We start from the raw sequence: 25,611 nt of genomic DNA on the forward strand, positions 1-25,611 counted from the left end.
ATCTACACAGCTCACAGCTCTGCTTTGATTATCCCCCTCTTCAAACTATATTGTGTCTGTGGAGAGATGGTACGCTACTGCTCTCCACTTGCTGGTTTACTCTTGCTGGACCCACGTGTATATCAAGAGTCTTCAGGAATGGGATATTTGCCTTTCTGGATGGGAATTTTCTGGTGGAGCAACCATCATCTCTTCTGGCATGTCACTATGGTATTTCACTGGGTCAAGGAACTTGTGAAGTTCTTCCTTCAACAGCGATGAAGATAGATTGCTCCCTCCTCTGGCTGAGGTAAGTGACCCAACATGCCACAGTCTGGGCTTGGGCCACCCTGTGACATGCAGAAATCAGACCCTATAGCCAGTAAGGATATAGAGCAGGCATGTGTTTATTGGTGATGCGCGTACACCCTGGTGCAAGGGGGATCACTCCACCTAACTTGCACACTGTCAGGAGAAATCATGCTATAGATATAAGTCAAACTAATACATAATCAATAGTTGACAGGAATTCAGATACATATTCATTACATTCCCGGGAGCCCATTAGCATGCAGCCCCTCCCCCTCTTGTGCGTGCGTAGTAGGTCGTGATGATGAAGGCTCATAGTCTTCCTCGCTGCAAACTTCTGACCTTGAAGGGGGGCATCTGCCGAACCAGTTTCAGCTTGCCCTGTAGACATCTAATCACCTCCCTGCCAAATGTTTTCAAGCTGCTCTCCAGTCCTTATCTTTATGGCCTTCATCCTCCTTGTTATTCCAGACCTAGTGTCTGTGAAAGTGCTTGGAATCCCTTGTTTTCTAACACTCTCTACCTAAACTATCTCTATTTGCCTCTTAATTCTACTGTGTGAAGCTACTTTCCCTTTTCTTGCTGTGAGGCTCTTCTCTCTATAACTGCAGGGTCCTGTTCTCACTCTTAGAAGACCCTTGTCTTCTAAGTTAGACGAGGGTCTTAGAGAGGTGAGTCAGATCTTTTACCCACCCCTGAATGGCAACATTGTTTTTACCACAATCCTAGTTGTTTGAGTTACTGGCTCTACTGCCTGCAATGCAGAATAGGTAGCCAGTAACTGTTTCTCAATCATACTGTATCTTTCTTCTGCTCTGTGCCAGACCTGAGACCAAAACCCAACCCGGGATTGAACGGAACTCTGGAACTGCCTTAGTCTCCAGGCAAAGCCATCCTGAGTGAGTACAAGTACATGAGTACAAGTCTTTGGGGCCGGATGGTGTGCATCCCAGGGTACTGAAGGAGCTGGCTGAGGTGGGTGCCGAGCTGCTCTCCATCATATTTGAGGAATCATGGCTGTCAGGCAAGGTCCCAGACGACTGGAGGAAGGGTTACATTACTCCTATTTACAAGAAAGGGAGCAAGAAGGACCCGGGGAACTACAGGCCGGTGAGTCTCACCTCTGTGCCTGGGAAGATCATGGAACAGATCCTCCTGGATGACATGCTCGATCACATGAGGAATGAGTGTGTGATCCAAGACAGCCAGCACTGCTTCACCAGGGGAAGGTCATGCTTAACCAATCTGGTGGCCTTCTATGATGGAGTGACGGCATCGGTGGATGAGGGGAAGGCAACCGGTGTCATTTACCTGGACTTGACCAAGGTCTTTGACATGGTCCCCCACCACATCCTTATCTCCAAATTGGAGGGATGTGGATTTGATGGGTGGACCACTCATTGGATAAGGAACAGGTTGAAAGGCCACAGACAGAAGGTGGTGATCAATGGTTCTATGTCCAGGTGGAGGCCGGTAATGAGCGGAGTCCCCCAGGGGTCTGTCTTGGGACCGGTGCTCTTTAACATCTTTATCAATTACATCGACGATGGAATCGAGTGCACCCTCAGCAAATTTGCTGACGACACCAAGCTGAGTGGTGTGGTTGACACAGAGGAAGGAATGGATGGCATTCAGAGGGACCTTAACAGACTTGAAAGGTGGGCCCAGGTGAACCTAATGGGGTTCAACACGGCAAAGTGCAGGGTTTTGCATTTGGGCCAGAGGAACCTCAGGCATCTATACAGACTGGAAGGAGCAGTCCTTGAGAGCAGCTCTGCAGAGAAGGACCTGGGTGTCCTGATGGATGACAAACTTAACATGAGCCAGCAGTGTGCTCTTGCAGCTCGGAAAGCAAATGGTATCCTGGGCTCCATCATGAGAGGGGTGGCCAGCAGGGACAGGGAGGTGAATGTCCTCTCTACTCTGCTCTTGTGAGGCCCCATCTGAAGTACTGTGTCCAGATATGGAGCCCCCAGTACAAGAAAGACAGAGAGCTGTTGGAGAGGGTCCAGAGGAGGGCCGCAAAGATGATCAGGGGGCTGGAGCACCTTCCTTATGAAGACAGGCTGACGGAACTGGGCTTATTCAGCCTGGAGAAGAGAAGGCTGCGGGGTGACCTCATTGCGGCCTTCCAGTACCTGAAGAGAGCCTATAAACAGGAAGAGAGTAAACTCTTTGAAAGGGTAGATAACAGCAGGACAAGGGGGAACGGTTTTAAGTTGAAAGAGGGAAGATTTAGGTTGGATGTTAAGGGGAAGTTCTTTACCATGAGAGTGGTGAGGTGCTGGAACAGGCTGCCCAGAGAGGTTGTAGGTGCCCTGTCCCTGGAGGTGTTCAAGGGCAGGTTGGATGGGGCCCTGGGCAACCTGGTCTAGTAAATGGGGAGGTTGGTGGCCCTGCCCAGCACGGGGGTTGGAGATTCATGATCCTTGAGGTCCCTTCCAACCCAGGCCATTCTGTGATTCTGAGTGACATGAACATTCACATCAGCTGAGAGGAAGGATCAAATATACCCAACAACTGGGCTTGTTTAACAGCCAATACTGCTTGTTGGAAGGCCTCATGTTCTGTTCTCTCCCAGTCCTTTAGTTGCCCCTTTTTCATGAGTCTATTTAACAGTCCCAGAAGCTGTGCTAAATGAGGTATAAAGGAACACCAGTATCCTAATATACTTAAGAACTCCAGCAGCTGCTTTGGTGTCGTAGGGACTGGGAACACCTGAACCTTATCTATTACTTCACTGGGTAGTGCTTTGGTCTTTCCTGACCAAACTAACCCCAGGAATTTTACAGACAGGTCAGGACCCTGCACCTTCTAAGGGTTTTATAGCCCAAACTTTTCCCTGCAGATAGATGGTCAATGAACCTCCCACTTGTCCTAATGCCTCCTGTGAGTCAGATGTCAACAGGAGATCGTCAACATAAGGATACCAGCTAACATTATTAGGTTTTTCCCAATTTGCTTGGTCACACACCACTAGGTTATGACAATATGTTGGTGAATGCACGTACCCCTGTGGCAGGACCTGAGAGGTCCACTGCCTGCCTCTCCATGTAAATGCAAACTGGTCCTGGGATTCTTCAGAAATTGGAATAATACTGAAGAATGCATTTGCCAAGTCTAGGACACAATGGTAGGCTTTTATTTCCCTACTCAATACGTCCATTAGGGAGGCAATATTGGGTATGGCTGCATGAACAGGCAGCATGATCTTATTTAATTCTCCATTATCTACTGTCATTCTCCACATGCCGTCTGACTTCCACACTGGCCTCATGGGGGAATTATATGGGCTATGAGCAGGTCTTATGATCCCAGCTTTTTCTAATTCCAGCACAGTCCTCAATATTTCATCATGCCTCCCCCCTCCCCCCAGGAATCTATACTGCTTCACATTAGTAATCCAGTGCAGTTCTGTCAGGCAAATAGGCTCACAGTTTTCATGATATCTCATCTGCACCATGTAGACACTAATACACCTTTCTCAGAGTCTGAACTCTCCTACAGTTGTCTGGAGAGCCAGACCCTGTAAAATGTCTATGCCCAAGATGTACTCTGGGCCTGGGGCAACCCAACCCTAACCTTGTCTGGGTAACAGGAATGGTCTGTCCCACAAACCCACCAATCATCACTCTATCCCCATTAAACTTGGTTGGATCCCCATAAATAGTTGGTGTTTCCACATCCGTATCCACACACTGTATGTTCTTCTGGGACTGGAAAACCATTAACTCACCATAGGGCCTCCAGTCCCACTGGGAGGCCTAAGTTACAGGGGGAACTAACATACCCTGTCATGCCATGAATTGTGCAATTGCCAAATCTTTTTCCTCAGGTGACTCAGGCATTTTAGCTTTTTCCTTTTATTAGGGACTATAATGTTCTCTAAATTCCAAGTATTTGTTGGGACTTGTTCAATCATCCATACCCCTGCTCTTCTGGGGGTATTTTGAAATTTTTGATCATCCTTTAACTGTTTCCACAATTGAAGCAAAACATGATTGGATTGGTGATCAGTCTTGGTGAAGGCCACACCAGCCCATACAAGATCATTAAACGTTTGTTTTTGGGACACCCATATGGGACCCAGTCAGGGTGTCTGTGAGGTGGGTGTCCTGGTTTTAATTACTGGAAATACTTCAGCCCCTTCTAGTGTGCTAATATTGTACCTTGCTCTCAAGCGCTCCATCTCCCCCAGATCAGCCACCAACTGGGTGGCCTGCTGAATAATGGCCTTTAAGGCTACTGGGGGATTCAGTATAGACACTAATGTCCCATATTGTTGAGAGGGTGCCTGCTGTCTTAGGTCTCCTCATTCCAGCCAAACATTTTACTAAATCTTGGCTTTCAAAAGCTTCCTCTTATATTGCCTCTTTCATCCTTAGTTCATGAATATATGTTTGGAGGTCCTCCATGGAGGACCATAAACCTGTATGTACCAGAACATAAACCTTATTGGGCCAAGTGATACAGCATGCCACTGTCAATCAATCTGCTACTGAATGGTTTTCATCTTGATGTTGCACAGTGGTGTACAAGCTTTGCCTAAGGGCAGGGTGTGAGGATACCAGTTCAAAAATTTCTAGTCAATTGACCGCAACACTCTCTGCCCCCATGTCCCACAGCTGAAGTAACCAGGCTGGTCTACTTTTCCTTGTTTTTTGTTGGAACCATTGCACTGAGTGCCTCAATTCAGATGCCGTATAAGAGCAAGCTGTTACATGGAGGTGTGTTTGAGCAGGGGGCATCCCTGCTGGTCTATCTTGTAATTATTTTGGTTTTTCTTTTTGTGTTACTATAGGTTGAATCTCAAAGGGATCTGCCTCAAGTGGGTTTTTGAGATCTGACCTTGTAATTGTTCCCTTTGGATCACCCAGATCCATTGATTCAGGGGCCTGGGTACTTTTCAACACGATATTTTGTATTTGTTTTAAAAGGAAAGCTAAGTTTGATTTTTTTTCTCCATCAACACACCAAGCTGTTGTTCAAGTTTCTCATTGCTATCATGCAGTAATTGATCCCCATTTTTTTAATGTATTATTTGAAAGTTCTGTGCAATTTTGCACCATTAGTAGTGGTCATACCACAGTGGATGTCCTTTTGTAATTAGAATGTCTTTACCCAATCAGTAGAAATATTCTGCCATGCGGGATGAGGATTGAAAAATATTTTCAGTATCCCACAGGGGCCCCCATTTTTTAACAGTAGGACCAGTCTCAGATATGCACAATAAGAAAGTGTTACACAAAAAGGATGCTCACCCATATCCAAAGATCTAGGCTCATAGAAAGACTCCACAAAAGAGAGAACTCCAGCAGCAGATTGTTCCTCAGTGGCAGTCAGCCTTTAAAATGAGGTCTAAAAGTGGTAGACCCTGGATCCGCCCTTTTTGGTTACACAGGGGAATCACCTTCATCTGTGCTTCTAGGACTGACCTTTTCTCCAGGTGCTTAATCAGTGGTTCAGGCCATGACTCAGCAGCTCCCACACAGGGGACATATAAGGGACAACAATCCCTATATTAAATCTCCTTCTAAGATAGCAGAATTTTTTAATAAATTAGAACAAATGTTCCTAACTGAGGAAAGAGTAGTAGTAGCATCTGCTGTAGTATGGTCACTGATAGTCATTATTAACATGTATCATTTCTCTGAGGAAGGACTGAAAAATGAAAACAACTTCTTAAAAGCCAGTCTATGACAACTGGAAAATAAAATTATACTTCTGAAGGGGCAAACTACCTCATCTTCAAATGGCATTTCCCCTCTAAAATTAAGAGCTATAACATTGGAAGGCGTGTTAGGGACCTAAAGGCTCCTGACTGAAGAATGATCCTGGGATGGAACAAAGTATTCTGACAGTTTTAAGGGAAGTGATGTTTGTGGCTGTAGCCGCAAATATCTCATTTTGTAGAGAGAGCTGACCATGGTAGTTTATCTTGTTTTTGCAAAGACTCGTTTTGCAAGCACATGTTACACTTGGGTTCTGTATCACCTGTTGGCCGCATGGGTACAGCGCGCAAGTGGAAAAATAAACTACTGAGAGAGATGAAAAGTATACTTTGAAGCAGGGGATACCCTGCTGGCACTACCTATTGAATCCACCACTGGCATGTTCCTTCTCTTTCTTTTTTAATGGTTTGCCATCTCTCAAGAGTTGGTAAGTAATAGTGCACTTGCTTAGGGAATTTCTGCTTGTTGCTTATGGGGATCACCTAAAACGAATGCCTGTGTGTGTGTGAGTGTATGTTGAATAAAACTCATAACCCTCTGTGCTGCTCTATGTGTGTATAATTTGCTTGCCTCTGCTTCTGGGACATCTTGTCTCTCAGATCCGAACATACTTTGAAACATGAGGGTAGAGGCTTAGCAGGAAGTTTGTGCACAGAAAGTTCAGATATTTCTGTAGGAGTAAAAATTGCTGCTGTCCTTTACTACGTGCTTTTGGCACTACCACAGAGAAGATTAACAACACTAGCTATTTTAGTTTCAGCTAGGATGGAATTGTTTTGTTCAGAGTGTCTGATATGATGCTATATTTTGGTTCTAGGAGAAGAACAACTCAGTAACTCACTGGTGTTTATAGCTGCCTGCTAAGCCAAGGCCATTCACAGTGAAGGGCCCAATGAGCTGGGAGGGAACAGAATTAGGACGGCTGACTTAGTGGAAGGAGTTCTGAAGGGAAGGGGAGTTCATCTTGCTCTCTTTTGCTGTTCAGGTGGCTAGCTGGCTTTTGTCAGCGGGTGGTGAGCAATTGCTTGTGCATCACTTGTTAGAGAGAGAGAGACTATTTTCCTTTTTATTTTCTCTATCTTGGTAAATAGGTTTATCTCAACCCATGAGTTCTACTTCGTTTCTTTGATTCTCTCCCCCATACCCCTGGGAAGGGGGGGAGTGAGTGAATGACTGTGGTGCTTAGCCACCTGTTGGGTTAAACTGCAATACTATAGCCTGCACAGTCCTTAGAAACAGACTCTTGGGAGTACAAGGTCTGCAAGTTTAAGAGGAAAAAGTTTATTTATACGAACAAATATATACACGGACTCCTCTTCCTGTAACATGAACAAAATAATCTTTCCCCAGCTCTGACTTGATAGCATCATCTTTGCTACTCTCCTTACCCACATCCCTTCATTTTCTCGCATGGTTCTGTATTAGATGCAGGCCATGAGCAGCACAGTGCATGACAGAGTGGGTATCATGTCAGCATTTTCACAGTGTCATGAAGAGACATTCTATGATGGACCTCCTACATGTAGATAGAAACCTGCATTTGGGCAGTTACAACAAAGAAACTGGTGTACAATAACTTAATGAAGAAGTCAGTTAGTTCCTCTTCCACATTAACTCATTTGTCCAAGCCAACTATGATTTTAGAGGTGTCGATTTATGTGTGGTAAGGCTAGTCCTGCTGCAGCCTGTGCTTACGTGAGAAATTGCATCTGCATATGAAGCACACCCATCAGGGCTTTACACAACCATGTTCTGGTCTTCTGTTAAGATGAAAATCCTCAGGACCAGTCATGCACCAGGCCAAATAAAACTTTCATAGAGCCTTGCATTACAAGCTACTAATGGTACTTTTTACTATCTACTATAGACAGTGAAATATTCATCCTCTGGTGTATGTCTTCATATGACTGAATGGGAAGAATTGAGACTTCCATCTGACTCTCATATTCAGTTCTGGCACTGGCATTTGATATCTGTACATCTGACCCTTGACAGTTAGTTCTGTTCTGTACAACTTGGCATCGTTCTCTATGGCTTTCTATGAAGGTGTAACTGTGTCCGCGGACAAGGGAAGAGCCACTGATATCATTTATCTGGACTTCATTAAAACTTTTGATATGGTCCTTCATATTATCTTTCTCTCCAAATTGGAAAGACATAGATTTGACAAATGGACTGTTCAGTGGATGGGGAACTGTTTGCATTGAGAATGGTGGTAGAAGTCTCCATGTCCAGATAGAGATTAGTGGTGAGTGGTGTCTATTAGGGGTCAGTACTGGAGCTGATGCTCATTAATACCTTCCTCAATAACGTTGGCAGTGGGATTGCTTCACCTGCAGCAAGTTTCTACATGACACCAAGCTGTATCCTGTGGTCAATATGCATAAGCAATGCCGTCCAGAGAGACCTAGGCAGGCTCAAGCAGTGTGCCCAGGAGAACCTCGTGAGGTTCAACAAAGGTCTCGCAGCTGTGTCATAGCAACGCCCACTATCAATACAAGGTGAGGGACAAAAGGGTAGAACACAGCCCTGCCAAAAAGGGCCTGATAGCACTCTTTCAGTACCTAAATGAGGGCTATAATAAAGAAATGGACCAACTCTCGTTTTTGTTGTGATGAGAGAGGAGGAAATGGTTTCATACTAAGTGAGGGAAGATTTAGACTGGACACAAGGAAGAAGTTTTTTACAATGAGGATGGTAAAGCACTAGAACAGGCTGCCCGGATGTGGTGGATGCCCCGTCCCTTGTGGCATGCATGACAGGCTGGACAGGGCTTTCTCTGAGCAACCTGATCTAGCTCTAAATATCCTTGTTTGTTGCAGAGGGGTTGGACTAGATGACCTTTAAGGGTCCCTTCCAACTCAAACAATTCTATGATTCTATGGTTCTACAACTCTACAAAACTTTCAAGCAATGACTACCTTTCTGATAGTTCACTTTTCATATGCCATTTGTCTCATGTTTTTTGTTGGCTAAATTTTTTTAAGTACATTTTAATTTATATTTCAAATCATTCTTAGAATTTTATTCTCCCAGTTCAAACTTAGTGTTTTAGTTCTGTTCAAACTACTTCAATACATACTCAGTTTGCTAAATTGTCCTTTAGTACTATCTGCAGATTAAGTTACCCTGATGCTTTCTCTCTCCTCCAGGTCACTCATTAGTCCTTTAAATATGTTTTAAGATCTATTCTAATGTTTTCAGTACACACTCTCTCCTCAGTTAACAGTCATCTGCCATCTTTGTTAATGACCTTTAGTCCTTTGCTTTTCATCTAACTGCTGACAGCTTAACCAGCAAAAATACATACTTCAGATAAAAATGTTGTGAAAGGAATTCCATATTAAATTTTCCCTATAATAAACTTATAATCATAGAATGGCTTGAGCTGGAACAGACTCTTAAGGATCATTGGGTTCCACTCCCTGCCCTGGCTTGGGCAAGGACACCTTTCACTAGATCGTGTTGCTCAAAGTCCCACCCAACCCAACTCTGAAAATTTCTAGTAATGGGTTATCCACTACTTCTCTGGGCAACCTCTTCTGGTATCTAACCAATCCCATAGGAAAAAAAAAATTCTTCCTTATATCCAACATAAATCTACCCTCTTTCAGTTTAAAACCATTGCCCCATGTCCCATCAATACACTCCCTGGTAAAGAGTCTTTCCTCATCTTTTTAATAGGCTCTGTTTATACACTGGGAGGCCACAGTGATGTCTTACTGGAGCCTTTTCTTCTCTAGCAAAAAAATAAAAAAGCCCAACAACTCTCTCAGCCAGTCTTCATAGGAGAGGTACTCCAGCCCTTTGATTGTCTTTGTTACCTTCTTCTGAACCTACTCTGACAGTCCATGTCTTGTATTGGGGACCCCAGATCTAGTACTTCAGGTGAGCTCTCATGAGAGCAGAGTACTGGGGAGAATCAACTCCCTCAACCTCTTGACCACATTTCTTTTGACGCAGCCCAGAATATGATTGTCTTTCTGGACTGCAAGCACATGATGCCAGCTCATATCCAGTTGTTCCCAGTTTTTCATCCACCAGTATCCCCAAGTCATTCCCTGCTGGACTGCACTCAATCAGTTCATCACCAAGTCTGTGTTGGTATCAGGGATTGTCTCAACCCAGGTACAGGACCTTGTATATAGCCTTGTTGAATTTCATGGGGATTATTTAAGCCCACTCCTCAAGCCTGTCAAGGTCAGTCTGGATGGCATTCCTTTGTTTTGAAACGTCAGCTGCACCTCTCAGCTTGCTGTTATCCACAGACTTGCACTTGATCCCACTGTCTACATCACGGATAAAGTTGTAAAGACACCAGTCCCAAGACAGACACCACTTGAGGGATGCAACTTGATCTGGACATTGAGCAATTGACCATGACTCTTCAGACACAGCCATCCAGCCAATTCCTTATCCACTGAACAGGCCATCCATCAAATCCATGTCTCTCCAATTTAGAGAGAAGGATGTTCTGGAGAGATTGTATCAAAAGCTTTATACAAGTCAAGGTTGGTGATGTCCATCGCTCTTCCCTTGTCCACTAATGCTGTCATTCTCTCATACAAGGCCACCAAGTTAGTCAGGCATGATTCACCCTTGGTGAAGCCATGTTGGCTTTATTCAGCCACCTTCCCATCTTATGTATACCCTCACATAGTTTTCAGGGGGATTTGTTCCATTTTACCAGGCACTGAGGTGAGCTGACTGGTTGGTAATTCCTGGGTCTTCCTTTTTAACCCTTTTTAAAAACAAATGTTATATTTCCCCTTTTCCAGCCACTGGGGACTTCACCTCACCAATGCTTTTCAAATGCAATGGACTGTGGCTTAGCAAACTTCAGCTACCAGTTCTCTCAAGACCCCAAGGTGAATTTCATCACATCCCATGGACTTCAGCACATTCAGGTTCCTCAGGTAGTCTCAAACCTGGTCTTCTTCTGTGGTGGGTGGCTGCCTTGAGATTCTGTGACTTGGAGATGTGGAAGAGACAACTGCCAGTGAAGACTGAGATAAAAAAAAAATGTTGAGTAACTTGTCTAACTATCTTGATTTTTAAGTTGAATTTTAGTAGCTTGTTCCTTACTGTTGCTTGGACATGACTTCCTTGTGAAGAATGAACTCACCCAGCTTCAACACAGATTCAGAAATGATTATATTCAATCTTAATTCATAAACTAAATATTACAAACCTAGAGGCAGCATTATAGGCCTGAATAAATTTTATACAGTCCACAAAGTTCTTTAACCACTACACTGAGATCTGTAGAAAGGAGTACCATCAAATCTCATTAATTCTCAAAAAGAGTCAGATTTCATATGTGTATGTCTGAAGTCCTCCTTACCTTCTGGAATTCCAATAAATCCTTTGATTTTAGACAGTATCTCAGATGCCTTAAGTACCAGTAGTTATTTTTCACTATGCCAAATATGCAAGGATGGAAACATCTGAAACAAATGTGTGAGGTGTCTTCTTAAGGTGTTATGCTGCATTGTTAAAGAGCACATCTAACATCACCTCTTTAAATCTGCACTAATAGACTTTACCTTGCCATAGGCAATAAACTGCCTGTGCAGTGACTGCCAGAGAATATCACTCCATCCACCCCTTCCCTCAAAGTAACATGAATGGCTACCTCTTCCCCTCCATCAGTAGCACTATGGGAGATCAAGACTATTAACTCACAGCAATTCCTGAGTAAACAATCTCAATTTACAACTAAAGGAGAAGGATTGAGTTTGATTGCCTTGGAAATGGAAAGAGAACCACTTGTGATTTGCCATCCAAATGGCATTCTTTGCAATACTTGTGCACCTCACTGTCTGCAGCCAACAAGTGTAAAAAGTTATCTCGAGATAATTATTTCGCTGGTGTACAAGAAAAGAGCAGAGTCTAGCTCCCAGAACAGTATTAACTGCATTGGGAAAACAGAAGTGAAAGCATCAGGAATTATTTTAGTTAGTCAAGAGAGCAGATCTAACACATGCAAAAAACCTTTTAGGCAAGACAACGTGATTTAACAAACCAAGTTTTCTAAGCATAAATGCATTTTAAAGGCCAGTTTAAAAGGCCAAAGAAAGAATGCTCTCTCACTACTAAACAAAGAAGAGAGGGAGACCATGTCCAGCCTCTAACAGGAGGAAGGCTTAAGGAGCCTGTAACTGCCTATCTGCTAAGGTGGACAGGTAGACAGGCAGATGTGTAGTTTGTATGTGCAATCTCTACACACATGCATGTTCCCATGCATGTCTAGCTATATATGAGGGCTGATCTGAAAGTAAAGCCTCATATTTTATTAAACTGGCCCACAATATCAGAAGCAGATGCTGGGGGTATGGTATTAAATGTTGATCATTCCTGATGATATTCCATTTTGTTGCCATGCAATGGATAGCAGCAGAGGGGCAATCTCACAAAAAGGCATCAGATATGGAAGTGCATTTAAAGGAAAGGCATGGAATTGAATTCCTCCACATGGAAAAAATGGCACCCACTGACATTTGTGGATGCTTGCTGAACATTTATGGAGACTAAACAGTGAATGTTAGCACAGTGAGGTGATGGGTGGTGCATTTCAGTAATGGTGACAGCAACTGTAGATCACCTCTACTGTTGCAGATTTTTACAAGCGTGGCATGCAGGCTCTTGCTTATTGCTGACAAAAATGCATAGCTAATGGTGGCAGCTACATTGAAAAATAGTGTTTTGTAGCTGAGAACGTGCTCTGTCAAGAAATGTTACTGTGCATGTTATAGTTTCTATGGAAAAAGTAGGAAGAATTAATATCAGTGCAACCTATCGAAATGTAAGCATGTCTGTGTGTGTGTTGACCTCCAGATGAATGTTTGTGAGTGCATACACTGTGATCAGGCATAGCATACACCTAGCCAAGCTGTACATATGTGGTCCAGCCTGTAAATGCTGCTACCACTGCCACCACTGTATGTATACCACTCCTATGTATACAATCACACCTGATGTGTGCCTTAAGGGTTGGGTTGCTGAATGTGAGGAATACATTCCAGAGAACGCTGTTTAAGTGAAACTCTTAAGCAGTTATTTGCCCGTTTCTTTGACTCCAAGCGCTTCCACCATTTGCACAAACCTGGAGATACGTACTTATTTGCCACTGAATCATAAAATAGATTGGAGGTACTTTTCTGAAAATACACAGTATCTGCGGTTTATTTTTCAATTTGGTGAAAAGAGTCAAGGGATTTTCAAGCACAGACTTTTTCCTCAGACACGCATCTCATGGATGACTCAGGGCAGATAGTCTCTAGTCCTTCACCAGCCGGTAGATGTGATGCTGGGCACCATGGTCACTAGCTGACACCTCAAAAACATATGCTATGCACAGCAAGGTCTCCTGTGTGTCCCTGTTTGTCACAACCTAGACAGAAAAGGAGAAGAAGCTGAGATCATACCTGCTATTTCACTGCTTGCACATTTTAACACAGAGAGCAAAAATCAGTAGTAAGAAAAGAATTCTCCACAGGAATGACAGATAGCTCAATCATCACATTCCCCAACCTCACACATTCAAGGAAAGCATTTTTGCAATGTTGGTACTACAATGCAATGAAGAGATAGGGAGAAGAGCAGAGTCTACTGAGGATAAAAGAAAGAAAGAAAAAAAAAATGTGACCAAGCATGCAGGTCTGCTATTCCCCAGCCCCCTGATGTTAGAGATTTCAGCAGAGAGAAGAGATTTGCAAAAAAAAATGTTTTTGCTCTGTTTGTTGTGTTTAGAGTGGCTGCCTTCTGTGACACACCCACTCCTGCTCCTGTATTAGTATACCACAGCCACGAATAGTTCTTTCCCACCATCTGCTTATCTCATTTTATCAGGACAGTTTTGAGGAAACACACATTTTAATTCCACCTTATCTGGGTGAAGAACTCTCCCCGTGACAAAATTGTATGGCCACTTAACAGTGTTTTTGCTTTTTTTTTTTTTTTTTTTTTTTTCTTGTGTAAAGGACCATCACAAAGAAAGAACAAACATACACATCCAGTAGTGGAATGAGCACTTCCTTCTCTATGACCTCTGCATCCTTTTCCTTCCCATATCTCTCTGCCTCATTAATTGTCCCTTTATCTTTCTTTATCTTTCTTTTTTTTTCTCTCTGTTATTGATGCTCTGCCGCTTCTCTACATGAGCTAAGACCTCCAGTGTTCCTGTCTTGAGGTACAATACAGCACTTTAGAAAAATCAACTACAGCTTGATGCTGAGCTGTAAAAGGAAATCTGCTTCGACTCACAAGAGAGAACTCTTGCATGAGATTTACATGTTTTCCACTTCCAAGGAAAACAGTTGAAAGTCCCACCTGTAAGATAGTAAAGTTCTCCAGTACACTGTTCATCATGTACTTCTCAGGAAGGTGCTTGAGTTTATGAATGAAGTTTATCATGTATTCACAGAGAGGAGAACGATGAATGCGATAGGCATAGTGTCCATTTTCATAGTGTGCATACTCTGTCTGCAATTTAAAACAGAAAAGGGACTTACAAGGTTAATGCTATCACATCAGTAACAATCATAAAAGAACACAGAACAAAAAAATTATGACATTTTCAAGTCATTTTACCAACAATAATGAGCTGATTAATCATTTATCTACAATTCTCTGCATCAACAGAAGACCTCAGTTTGCTTGAGCTCCACAATTATTTTCAGCTTGATTTCTTTTCTCTTCAGAACAGAAGTTCGAGCTTACGAGCAGCAAACTGCCAAGGAATTATGAAAGGAAACTAAGAGGAGCAAACCAATTGTCAGCTATACTGTGGTATGCATCTCTGCTGGAAAAAAAAAAAAATTGTGAATAAATTGAAAAACTCAACAACTACTGCTTTAGCAAGACCAGGAGGCTCCTACTGACAGTGGTAACTATGCTCAGGATGCATCATGCCTGGAAAGGACTAAAGCCTTCTGCCACCTCTGAGAGACAATACAGCATCTTTGCTACCCCTTAGGAGAATATTTGGCCAATGTTACACAGAGGGATTTTTTTGTTAACATTCACATCTTAGCTTCTAAACATTTCATCTTCCTTTGAACAGAAACTGATGTTGGTTTGTATCTCTGTTCTTAATGTCCTTTCTCTCCTTTCACCACAACAGCTTGATCTCCCTTCTGATGCACCATGATAGTTTTTCTTGATCTATGTAGTCCCATCATATGCAAACCCATAACCAGATTCCAGATATGTCTTTCATATGACTGGACATGGGTTTTGGGAAATAATGTAGCTAGAACTGATTGCTGACAGCAGAATGTCTGGTGTTCTGCACACAGCTGTTCCCTCTGCATCTAAAGGCCGCTTGAGAAAAACAACAGGACGAAGCAAGTCAGAGCAGCTCTCAGCAGCTGAACACAGCATTAGAAAGAATTTCTTCAATGCCAGATATACATACAACTATGCAGTTGCTAGAACAGCAAATATTCAAGCACTAAAATAAGCCTCATAAAATCACAACTCCATAGTCCGCAAATCTAACAGTCACAGTCTGTTAACTGGCTATAGTCTATAGATGATCTATTTTCACCTTTCTAGACTAAGTAAATCCATATTTCCTAGCTTTTCTTTGCTCCCCAGAAAGTCCAGAGAATCACCAAATCTTCAGAAACTGAGATTTAAGGAAAAAACATAAAACACTATCAGATCTTTCATCAAGTCTTGAAAAATGCCATGCTGGAGGCTGAAACAATTTTATAATTTCATGTTTCAGAAAAAATAATCTATGGCATCCATCTCCCCGGCGAGAAGTATGGGATATATTTACCTTTTGATATATTCAGCATACAAATACTTGAAATAATAAAACAGCAGCCAGAGAGAACCTTGTACAAAGGTGCCTGCTCCTTACCTCCACTTTCTCCACCACCTGCTTTCCAAAGGAACACACTTTAGTGGAACAGGTAATGACCATATTTTCTGGGCTCTCATATTGACTGGAAACACCATAGAAAGATCTGGATTCATCTTCAATATTGGTGTTCAAATCAGCCTGTCCAAAAAAAATAACAATAATAATTAAGGAAAAAAAGGAACAAAAAATAGTTTTGGTTTGGTTTGGTTTGGTTTGGTTGGTTGGTTGTTTTGTATTGTTTTGTTTTTGTCATGAACTGATGTAATCTTGTTTAGCCAGAAGTGTTCAAAGATACAGAACAGATTAATGTGCATCAAGCTAGCAGGAGAAAGCTGAAAAGAACGCACTAAAATCTAGTTTCCACTTCAGAAAATGGTGGTGGGAATTTGCATATATTTTGGGGAAACTGAACATTAAAAATGTACAACACAGCCTCTTGTCTTACTGACATTTACCATTTGGACAGTACCAGGACAACATGAAGGTACACAAAGCATGTGGAAAGCAAACAAGAGGGCATTGTAAAGTCAAAGCAATGCAGCAGATAGGATAGACTGGGCTGCCTCACTTAGGAAGAAAAATAAGGGTGCAGTAACTGTAATAAAGCTCTTCTACTCTGAAGATGCATGGAGAGATACAGAGTAGAGAGAAGGAATATGTGAGTGCACACACGTTAGCCTCAGGTATTATTCAGTGATATGAATAATGTAAGTAAATAAGATGCAACATAAAGAATGTGCGTTCCTCATGGATCCAGCCTAGCTCCACCTGAATATAAACCCATCTTCATTAGCAGCCACAGTTTCAAATGTCTGTGTCTAAGTTTGGCAAACGGAAGTCTTACGTTGAGAACTAGCTCCTTAAAATTCTGGTTCTCTGAAGTTTCCACCAGGGGGCACTCAAATGTAAGAAAAGAAGTGATATTCACTTCATTCTGAAAACACAGAGGGCGTGTAGGAATGTGCAACTTGGCTTCCTCCCTTTCAAAACTGAGTATAGCTTCTCTGTACGTTATGAGGCTAGGTGCTAGTTTACTTCAGCAGAAAAGCAATTACAATTTCCCATAGGCTATTTCAACCTATTCTATTCTTCATGGTGAACTTCCCTACTATGAGATGGTACTGTTAACTTATTTCTCTGAGGAGGCAATTTCACAAGAGATGTTAGTCTATATCTGTGCTGCTGACAGAAAGTGCCAATCCAGCCTTCTTCACCCATCTGTAGCCACATAAGCCTGCTGCTAGCCATGCACTGCCATTAGCAATTGTACAACTCTGTGACTGGCCAGATGAGAAAGCTAATCCCAGCCAAAAGAATTTTTTAATTTTGTTGTGGTTTCAATATGGTAGTTTTCAGTAAGACAAGAAAGCCCATTTTGATCCTCACAAGGCTATATGGGCTAGAAGATGCAAGAACACATACACAAAAGTTGAGGGCACAAAGACTGCCAATGTTGATGGCAACCCATACCCAGGATGGCTCTTGGAAAACTGTATCTCAAAGGTGTATTTTGATGGTCTGGTCCTTCCACCAGCACAGAGTAGTCTCAATGCCCTCTTGCTCCTCTTGTACTGGCACAGACTTTTATGTAGCTGTATTACAAAACTCACTGAGGAACACATAGAATCATAGAATCATAAAATGGTTTAGGTTGGAAGGGATATTTAAGATCATTTAGTTCCAAACCCCTTTCTGTAGGCAGGGGCACCTCCCATTAGACCAGGTTGCTCAAAGCCCCACCCAGCATGGCCTTGAGTGCTTCCAGGGAGGGGGCATCCACAATCTTGCTGTTCCAGTGTCTCACCACCCTCATAGTAAAGAATTTCTTACTAATATCTAGTCTAAACCTACCCTCTTACAGTTTAAAACCATTTCCCCTTTTCCTGTCACTACATGCCCTTCTGAAAAATTCCTATCCAGCTTTCCTGTAGGCTCCTTGCAGGTACTGAAAGGTCACTAAAAGGACCCCCAGAGCCTTCTCCTCTGGGTTGAAGAGCCCCAGCTCTCTTAGCCTGTCCTTGTAGGGGAGGTGCTCAAGCCCTCTGATCATCTCCATGACCCTCCTCTGGGCCCACTCCAACAGCTCGATGTCCTTGTGTTGCGGACTCCAACACTGGATGCAGTACTCCAGGTGGGGTCTTACTCCAGGTAAGAGCAGCGTAGGGGGACAGAATCACCACCCTCAACCTGCTGGTCACACTTCTCTTGATGCAACCCACGATACTGTTGGCCTTCTGGGCTGCAAGTGCATGCTGCCAGTTCATGTTGAATCTTTCATCAACCAACACCCCCAAATCCTTCTCCTCAGAGCTGCTTTCAAGCTATTCTCCACCCAACCTGTGCTTGGGATTGCCCTGACCCTGATGCAGGATCTTGCACTTGACCTTGTTGAATTTCATGAGGTTGGCACGGGCTCACTGGTCCCAGCACCAATTCCAGAGGAATACCCCTCATAACTGGTCTCCACTTGGACATTGAGCCGTCAACTGCAACTTTCTTAGTGTGACCATCCATCCACTTCCTTAACCAGTGAGTGGTCCACCCATTAAATCCATTTTGTATTTGGAAACAATGGCTGGAGGAAGACTGGAACCTTTTACCATTGTCAGTGGTCACCAGAAAGACTGTAAGGCAGTGTTATGCTCCTGTTGAGGGACGGCTCCACAGCTGAGGGGGTCATGGGTCTCTTGAACAGTTGTACGAGCAGAACAGGCCTAACAATTGGCAGGAGATGCCGGTGGAAAAGTACTAACTCGTTATAATGGCTGTGAGCTCGGGTGCTATGTGCACAACCCAGGCTATGAGACCTTGAAGCTGTCAAAGCAGGAAGACAAACTGAGGCTTCAGTTAAGATAAGGGGGTAGCTTGCCTGGGAGGAGATTAAGACAGTGGAATGGTATGAAAACATGCATGACCAACGGTATTGTTAGGCAGGGGGCTTTTCGCAATGCTCCAACCAATTACAAGCTGACGCACGTTCGCCACGATCTATATATGTGTGTAAGTAACGAATAATAAACGGAGACTCTGATGCACTCATACTGAGTCATGTCATCACTCCCCATGTGGCTCGGCCAGCGAACGGACTAGATTCCGGTTTCGAACCCTTGGGGGTCCACAACATGTTTCAATGTTTTGTCTAAGCTTGAGCAGCATATGTGGGTAAATCCAGACTAGCTTTTACCTTGTAAAAGGGTGTTAACTGGATTGAGCCATTAGGCATTACAAGATTGATCATAATTTAAATTGCCTACTGAATTGTTAAGTTCATGCTGAAGTCCTTCCTATCCAATTTTCCACACTGTAGTTACTCAGCTATCTCATTTGTACAACAAATATGCACATACTAGAGTGTGCCAGTGCTCTCTTTATTCTGGTTTAGGTTTCTACTGAGTTAACTGTATTACTTATTTGGCCTATACACAAACTGTCCGAATAAAAATTAATTCCTTCCCCTTTCTAAAGAAAAACAAGACTAGGAGTCCTTCACAATATTGTTCAGTGATTTCCCTTGGATACAATAAACAAAATAAATGGATCCATACATGGAATTTCAGCAACTCCAGGAAAGGATAGAAGCAGCATTTTTGCAGCAGAACAGAGCTGCAACATCTCAAAACAGACACTGCTGGCCTTACAATTACAGCTTACAGACACTGGTTCCCATCCTCTCATGGAAGCTACTGCCTTTGTATGAGAGATGATTTAACATACACATTATCTGTTCCTGAATTACTTTCAACTTGGTTTATGTAAACTGAAAATGTCAATTATGTGTATGAATACAAAACCAAAGAACAGCAGCAACTCAGGAGTGGAATTTCAATCTGTTAGCCTTCCCTGCTTTGGAGATGATGACTTCCTTTAACAGAGAAAAAAGAAGAAGAAACCACTAACAGTCATAGCCAATTTAACTTCTAAATATCAACTGAACAGTCCACTAAATCTCTAATGGATTCAGCTACACTTCCCACAGTTGCACCAGGACAAAATCTTACTCCTCATAATAGAATATTTAAAGGCCGAAAGAGCTACTGCTTTTAACTAAACATCTAAAAATTCTGCAGCCTCCATGTCTGGATTCTTATGAACACCTCACCATCAGGACTGGAAACCATATTGATTCTTTGGCAAAAGGATTCTTTCTTTCTCTCCACTTTCAGTGTATCTTCCTCTAAAGAAAAGTTTGTGCCATATCACACCCTGTCATGTACCTGCACACGTCTTTCTCTGCCCAGACTGTATCAGGCATGCAGATGAGCAAAGGAAGGCCCACTTTGCTCTGTCCAGTATATTCCAAGCCTCAAAGATACAAGGTAATAATATTAACCATGACTCGAAGTGAATTTATCTTCTCGCACTTCATCAATCAGGAAAGGCCAATTCTCCCTGCATATTCTGCGAATACATGAACTTGTAGAAGACAACACTAAATGTGATACAGACTAAGAAGATAAAAATTAGTCTCTGAGCACATGCACTGCCAAATGCACTAGTATATCCAACAAGTGAAATAACTCTTGAGTACATTCCTTACACTATCCTAGGCAGCCAAGGAAGTGACAATGAGGATTTAGGAAATCATTCATCCAGTGGTCTGAATTGCTTTGCCCCCCCCACAGGATCCTACCAGCCACTGCTAGCAGCAGGGCAGAACCACAGCTGGAGCAGAACAGCATTTAGCTGGCTGGTGGTATCAGCATTCAATCAGCTGATCATGGTTCTTCAAGGGCAAAGGCAGAAGAACAAATAGGAAGGCTGCTCTAAAAGTAATGCCTTCTATTGTATTATGTTGACAGTGTGTATGGGAGTAGAGGTTGAACCTTCCCAACAATATTCCATTACATTTTGTTGTCATGTGACAGATGGCAGCAGAAGGGTTATCTGACAAAATGGTGTCTAACACAGAAGCACATATGAAGGTATGTAATTGAATTCCTTCATGCAGAAAAAGTTGCACTCACTGACATTCATGGATGCTTGCTGAACACTTAGGGAGACCAAACAGCACAGAGGTGGTGGGTGGTGCATTTCAGCAGTGGCAACAGCAATATGACAGACAAGCCATATTCTGAACAACTCTGCAGATTTTTATGAATGTGGCATGCATGCTCTTGTTCATCGCTGACAAAAATGAATAGCTAATGGTGGTGAACATGATTAAAAACAGTGTTTTGTAGCTGAGACTTTGCTAAATCAAATAGTTTTATTCTGCTCTTTTATCTGTTGCAGTCTCCATGGAAAGAAATAAGAGGCATTACGTTTGGAGCAACCTATGTAGAAAAGGCTAAATGTGATTCACGAGCTACCAACTAGACCAAATGACTTTATTGGACAAAGTCAGGGCTCTTGCTTTCTGCACAGATGTCAAAAGGTATATGCACACTCTGGCTAGCTCATAACAGCAATCTGATCTGTCTGGGATGCATTCAACTTACTGTACAAGCTCAGCACAGATGACATGCTTGTCTTCAACTTGCTGATGAGTTCCAAACATGCTGAAATTACAGTCACTGAGATATCTGTGGAAACAGATTTCAGATATCTACAGACTGTATGTAAGATAGCTGATCTGCCTGTTGGGGGGTAATACCTGAGATTTCCACCCTTCTGGAGAAGTAAGCAAAATCTTTAAATATGTGCCAAACAAGATTTTCAGATAGAAGAAAAGAGATTTGTTCAGGGAAGAGCATAGTAACCCTGAAAAAGGATAGTATTACTTTCTCTCTTTTTTCAAATTATCTTGGTTGTCTGAGTTCTTAGCAGCTCTGCTGAGGACAGCTCTGAGAAGATGAAGTTCATCACTCAATATCTGCAACCCCAAGAAAAAAATGCTTTCAGAAAACTTGGCACTGTGCAATGTCCTAACCAAACTAGGTTTTCTTTCTGATCTTCAATGGGAGTGAGTTTCACAACTGATTTCTGAGAAAAGCCTCATTCCTGCTAGGATGCATCTGTAAATCAAAATTTCTCTGTAACTCTTCACAGAGGGAAATGTGACCCTTGAGATGCAGTCTTCAGCTTATCTGAGGCTTTGAAAAACAATGACCATGCAAGAGTCCAAACTGTAGTAAATGCTGTGAGAAACTATAGCTTTGCACACATGTCCCCTGTGGTCAGTGGAAAAGCATATGCTGAGCAAATCTAAGAATGGTTCAAAACTGGTGACACTACCTCGAAGAAAGGGCAAGATACAGTTCCTGAGCTACAAGATAATAGAAGGCTTTGCCAACAGTAAGAATAAATGCAACTTAGCTAGCTTTCAAGGACTGTGTCATCTAGATACTCAGTATCAGTTGCCTCAGCAATTCGATCTGCTTTCTGCAGCCAACAATGTCTTGACTGTTGTATGCTCAGGGGAATGACTTTGGTGAAAAATGTGCCACTGACATAGAAATCCCTAGGTAGGTAGGAGGTTGAGCTGTTGACTACAGGTAAAATTAATGGGCTGTGAGATCCATTCTCAGAAAAAAAATGCACAAAGATCACAAAAAATCAGGATTGAAGGCATGGAGTTGACTGGACAGGATGACAAAGGGAATTTGCATTGCTGCTACCACGATGAAGAGGCGGACAAGACACTTTATAGATGGTTGGGTGAGGTCTCAAGGTCACCCCCCTTGTTCTTTTGTGGGGCTTCAAGTTTCCAGACATCTGCTGGATTTATAATACAGCAGATAGGGAACAGTCCCAGAGGTTCCTAGAGTGTGTGGGAGATAACTTTCTGACACAGCTGGTGAAGGAGCCAGCAAGGGGAAGCAAAATCCTGGACCTGCTGTTTGTTGTTGTCTTGTGGGGGATGTTAAGGTTGGAGGCCGTCTGGGGCATACTGATCACGAGATGCTAGATTTCTCAGTCCTTGCTGAATCACGGAGGGGAGTCAGCAGAACTGCCACCTTGGACTTCCAGAGGGCAGACTTCAACCTCTTTTGGACCATGGTTGAGAGGGTCCCTTGGGAGGTAGTTTTGGGGGGTGTGGGAGCCCAGGAAGGCTGGGAATGGTTTAAGGAAGTAACTTTAAAGATGCAGGAGCTGGCCATCCCCAAGTCATGGAAGACAAGCTGACGGGCAAGGAGGCCAGACTGGACAAAGAGAGACCTTTGGCTGGAACTCAAGAGCAAAAGGAAAGTTTATGGTCTCTGGAAGAGTGGCCAAGCTACTTATGATGATTACAGGTATGTAGTGAAGCTGTGCAGGGAGAAAATTAGAAAAGCCAAAGCCCAGCTAGAACTGAACTTGGCCACTAAGGTAAAGGAAAACAATAAATATTTCTATAAGTACATCAACAGCAAGAGGAGGGCTAGGGAGAATCTCCATCTCTTGTTGGGTGCTGAGGGCAATTGGTGACCAAGGAACAGGATAAGGCTGAGGTACTTCATGCCTTCTTTGCCTCAGTCTTTAATAGTAAGACTAGCAGGACTAGGGAAGTAATTCTGCCCCTGTACTCAGCACTGGTGTGGCCTCACCTTGAGTACCGTGTTCAGTTTTGGGCACCTCAATACAGAAAGGACATGGAGGTGCTGGAGCAGGTCCAAAGAAGGACAACAGGGTTTGTGAAGGGCTTGGAAGTGGGACTGTTCTGGGACTGTTGGGAACAGGAACTGGGGCTGTTTAGTCTGAAGAAAATGAGGCTGAGGGGAGACCTTATTGCTCTCTTGCAATATCTGAAAGGTGCTTATAGCAAGAGTGGAGTTGATCTCTTCTCACAGGTGACAGGACGAGGGGAAATGGCCTTAAGTTGCACCAGGGGAAGTTTAGGTTGGATATGAGGAAAAACTTCTTTACAGAAAGGGTTGTTAAGGACTGGAATAGGCTCCCCAGGGAGGTGTTTGAATCTCCATCCCTGAACGTGTTTAAAAACTGTTTGGATGTGGTGCTCAGGGACATGATTTAGGGGAGTGTTGTTAGAGTTAGGATAGCATGGTTGGGTTGCAGTTGGACTTCACGATCTTTAAGGTCTTCTCCAACCTGAGCAATTCTATGATCCTATGACTCTATAACCTGACTGGATTTACTTGGGATGAGAGAGAAGACAAGTGCAGGACATATCTCCGGCCCACACGTCCAGCCCCTTCTACAACAGTATAGTTCATTTAATGGAGAGAAACCAGTCACTAATTTAACATATTCACCTTGCCTATCACTGCTGAGAAGCTATTACATGTATTCATCACTGGCAGAAAAGCCTTCTAGGCAATTCCACTGATAACACTCATCTACTGATATCTGTTTTGGTAAAAGTATTGTCAGTCTCTAACTTGTTTGTTTCATTTTCCATGTATCTTCTAGCCAGAGTTTCACAACTTCTGAAAGCTCTAAAGTGCAAGTGCACCATTCTAGTAACATGCAAAGTCCTGAAAGCAGCTCTTCCTCAAACTATTAATAACGATGCATTTAGGAGGAGTTCATGGGGAGAAACAAGTAACAGGTGGCAAAGATAATATTACATTGGAAAAGAGCAGAGCAGCCACAGTCTGTGTGTTGGAATGTCTCATATTCATTGTCACGTGCTAGAATGCACTTGGAACATGAAGATATGTCATGGACATGTCATACACAACCTGCCAGTCCAAGTCCAAGAGTTAGTTCATTTTATCAGGCTCCTAAAGCCAAAATCAAGGCAGAATTACAAACACTGTTTATGTTTCAAATTAATTAACAGCTGTTAGCTGTTGTATAAATAATTTACTGCACCAATGAATAAATGCAAACTCTTTCTCCAGCACACTACCTTTTATATAATGTTAATAACAAAGAAACAAACAAAACAACAACAAAACAAAAACAAACAAACAAACAAAACACCTGGTGTTTGGAGTTAAACTTCCAGTGCACAGCAGATTATCTGGAATATTCACTGCTTAGTGCAATACCAGCGGTTTCCTAACTCAGGTTCTTGAAGCCTAGAACTATATACATATAAAAATAACTTATTCAATGTCTTGATGCTTTTTTTTTTATGTCTTTGCCAGATGCAAACACAAATTCAGAACCTCTGGGAAATCATATCTTCATGTCTCAGAGAAACCTCCAAGTATTTACCTACCCACACAAGAAGACTATCAGCAGTTTGCTTTTGGATAACACTTTCACCTTGAAAAACAATGCTACAAATTCAATAGTGTAGCAATTATTTTATCCAACATATCTTTGGACAGTGTACTTGGTATAGCAATCAAGCAATAAAACAGTAAAACACCCTAGGCATATATAGAGATGTAAAACTGCAAGGAGATAATAAAAATCTCAGCTGAAATTCAGTTTTCTTCCAAAAAACTTTTTAAAACCACATTGCTTGATCTGTTAAAAGTGTTTATTTTGGCCTGGGTTGGAGTGTGACAGCTCTTACCCAGAATCTGTAAAACATTTGGTCAAATCTACTTAAGTCTGTATTTGGAAATACCAATATAATGTCTTGTAGAATTTCCAGATTTTGCTGCTTTATATTACCTGATCTCCCCTGTTGGGTGGAGTTTCACTACACAGATCTATTGCATCAAACTCAGGGATTTCTAAGACAAATGTAGAATGGTGAATTACAGGCATGGCTCACAAGCTTTGTAAAATATAAGACTGCACTACCACAACATTTGAAGCATGTCAAATTATAAATCTTCCAAGAAAAAGCTTTCCTCGTGAAAAGGAAATTGCACAGATTTTCTGAAGTAAACTCTTCCTTCCTTCCTTCCTTCCTTCCTTCCTTCCTTCCTTCCTTCC

General features: G+C 42.6%; 1 protein-coding gene across 6 annotated transcripts in view; it reads right to left on the bottom strand.

Moving 5' to 3' along the window:
- Positions 1-13,059: 13,059 nt before the first annotated feature.
- Positions 13,060-25,611, bottom strand: part of TEAD4 (TEA domain transcription factor 4) — a 67,218-nt gene continuing 54,666 nt past the window's right edge. For 4 of the 6 annotated variants that reach the window (NM_001001340.2, NM_001001341.1, NM_001359859.1 and 1 more), the window contains 3 exons: positions 15,892-16,032; positions 14,352-14,504; positions 13,175-13,413 (listed from right to left, as the gene is read on the bottom strand). In NM_001001340.2, coding sequence (NP_001001340.1) covers positions 13,300-13,413; positions 14,352-14,504; positions 15,892-16,032 — 408 coding nt within the window. In that variant the 3' untranslated portion in view covers positions 13,175-13,299. Of the gene's footprint in view, positions 13,414-14,351; positions 14,505-15,891; positions 16,033-25,611 lie in introns of all 6 variants that reach the window. The other 2 variants (NM_001306152.3, NM_001001337.2) reach the window with 1 other exon arrangement.

The sequence above is a fragment of the Gallus gallus genome, chromosome 1 (genome assembly GCF_016699485.2).
Source record: "Gallus gallus isolate bGalGal1 chromosome 1, bGalGal1.mat.broiler.GRCg7b, whole genome shotgun sequence".
NCBI lineage: Eukaryota > Metazoa > Chordata > Aves > Galliformes > Phasianidae > Gallus > Gallus gallus.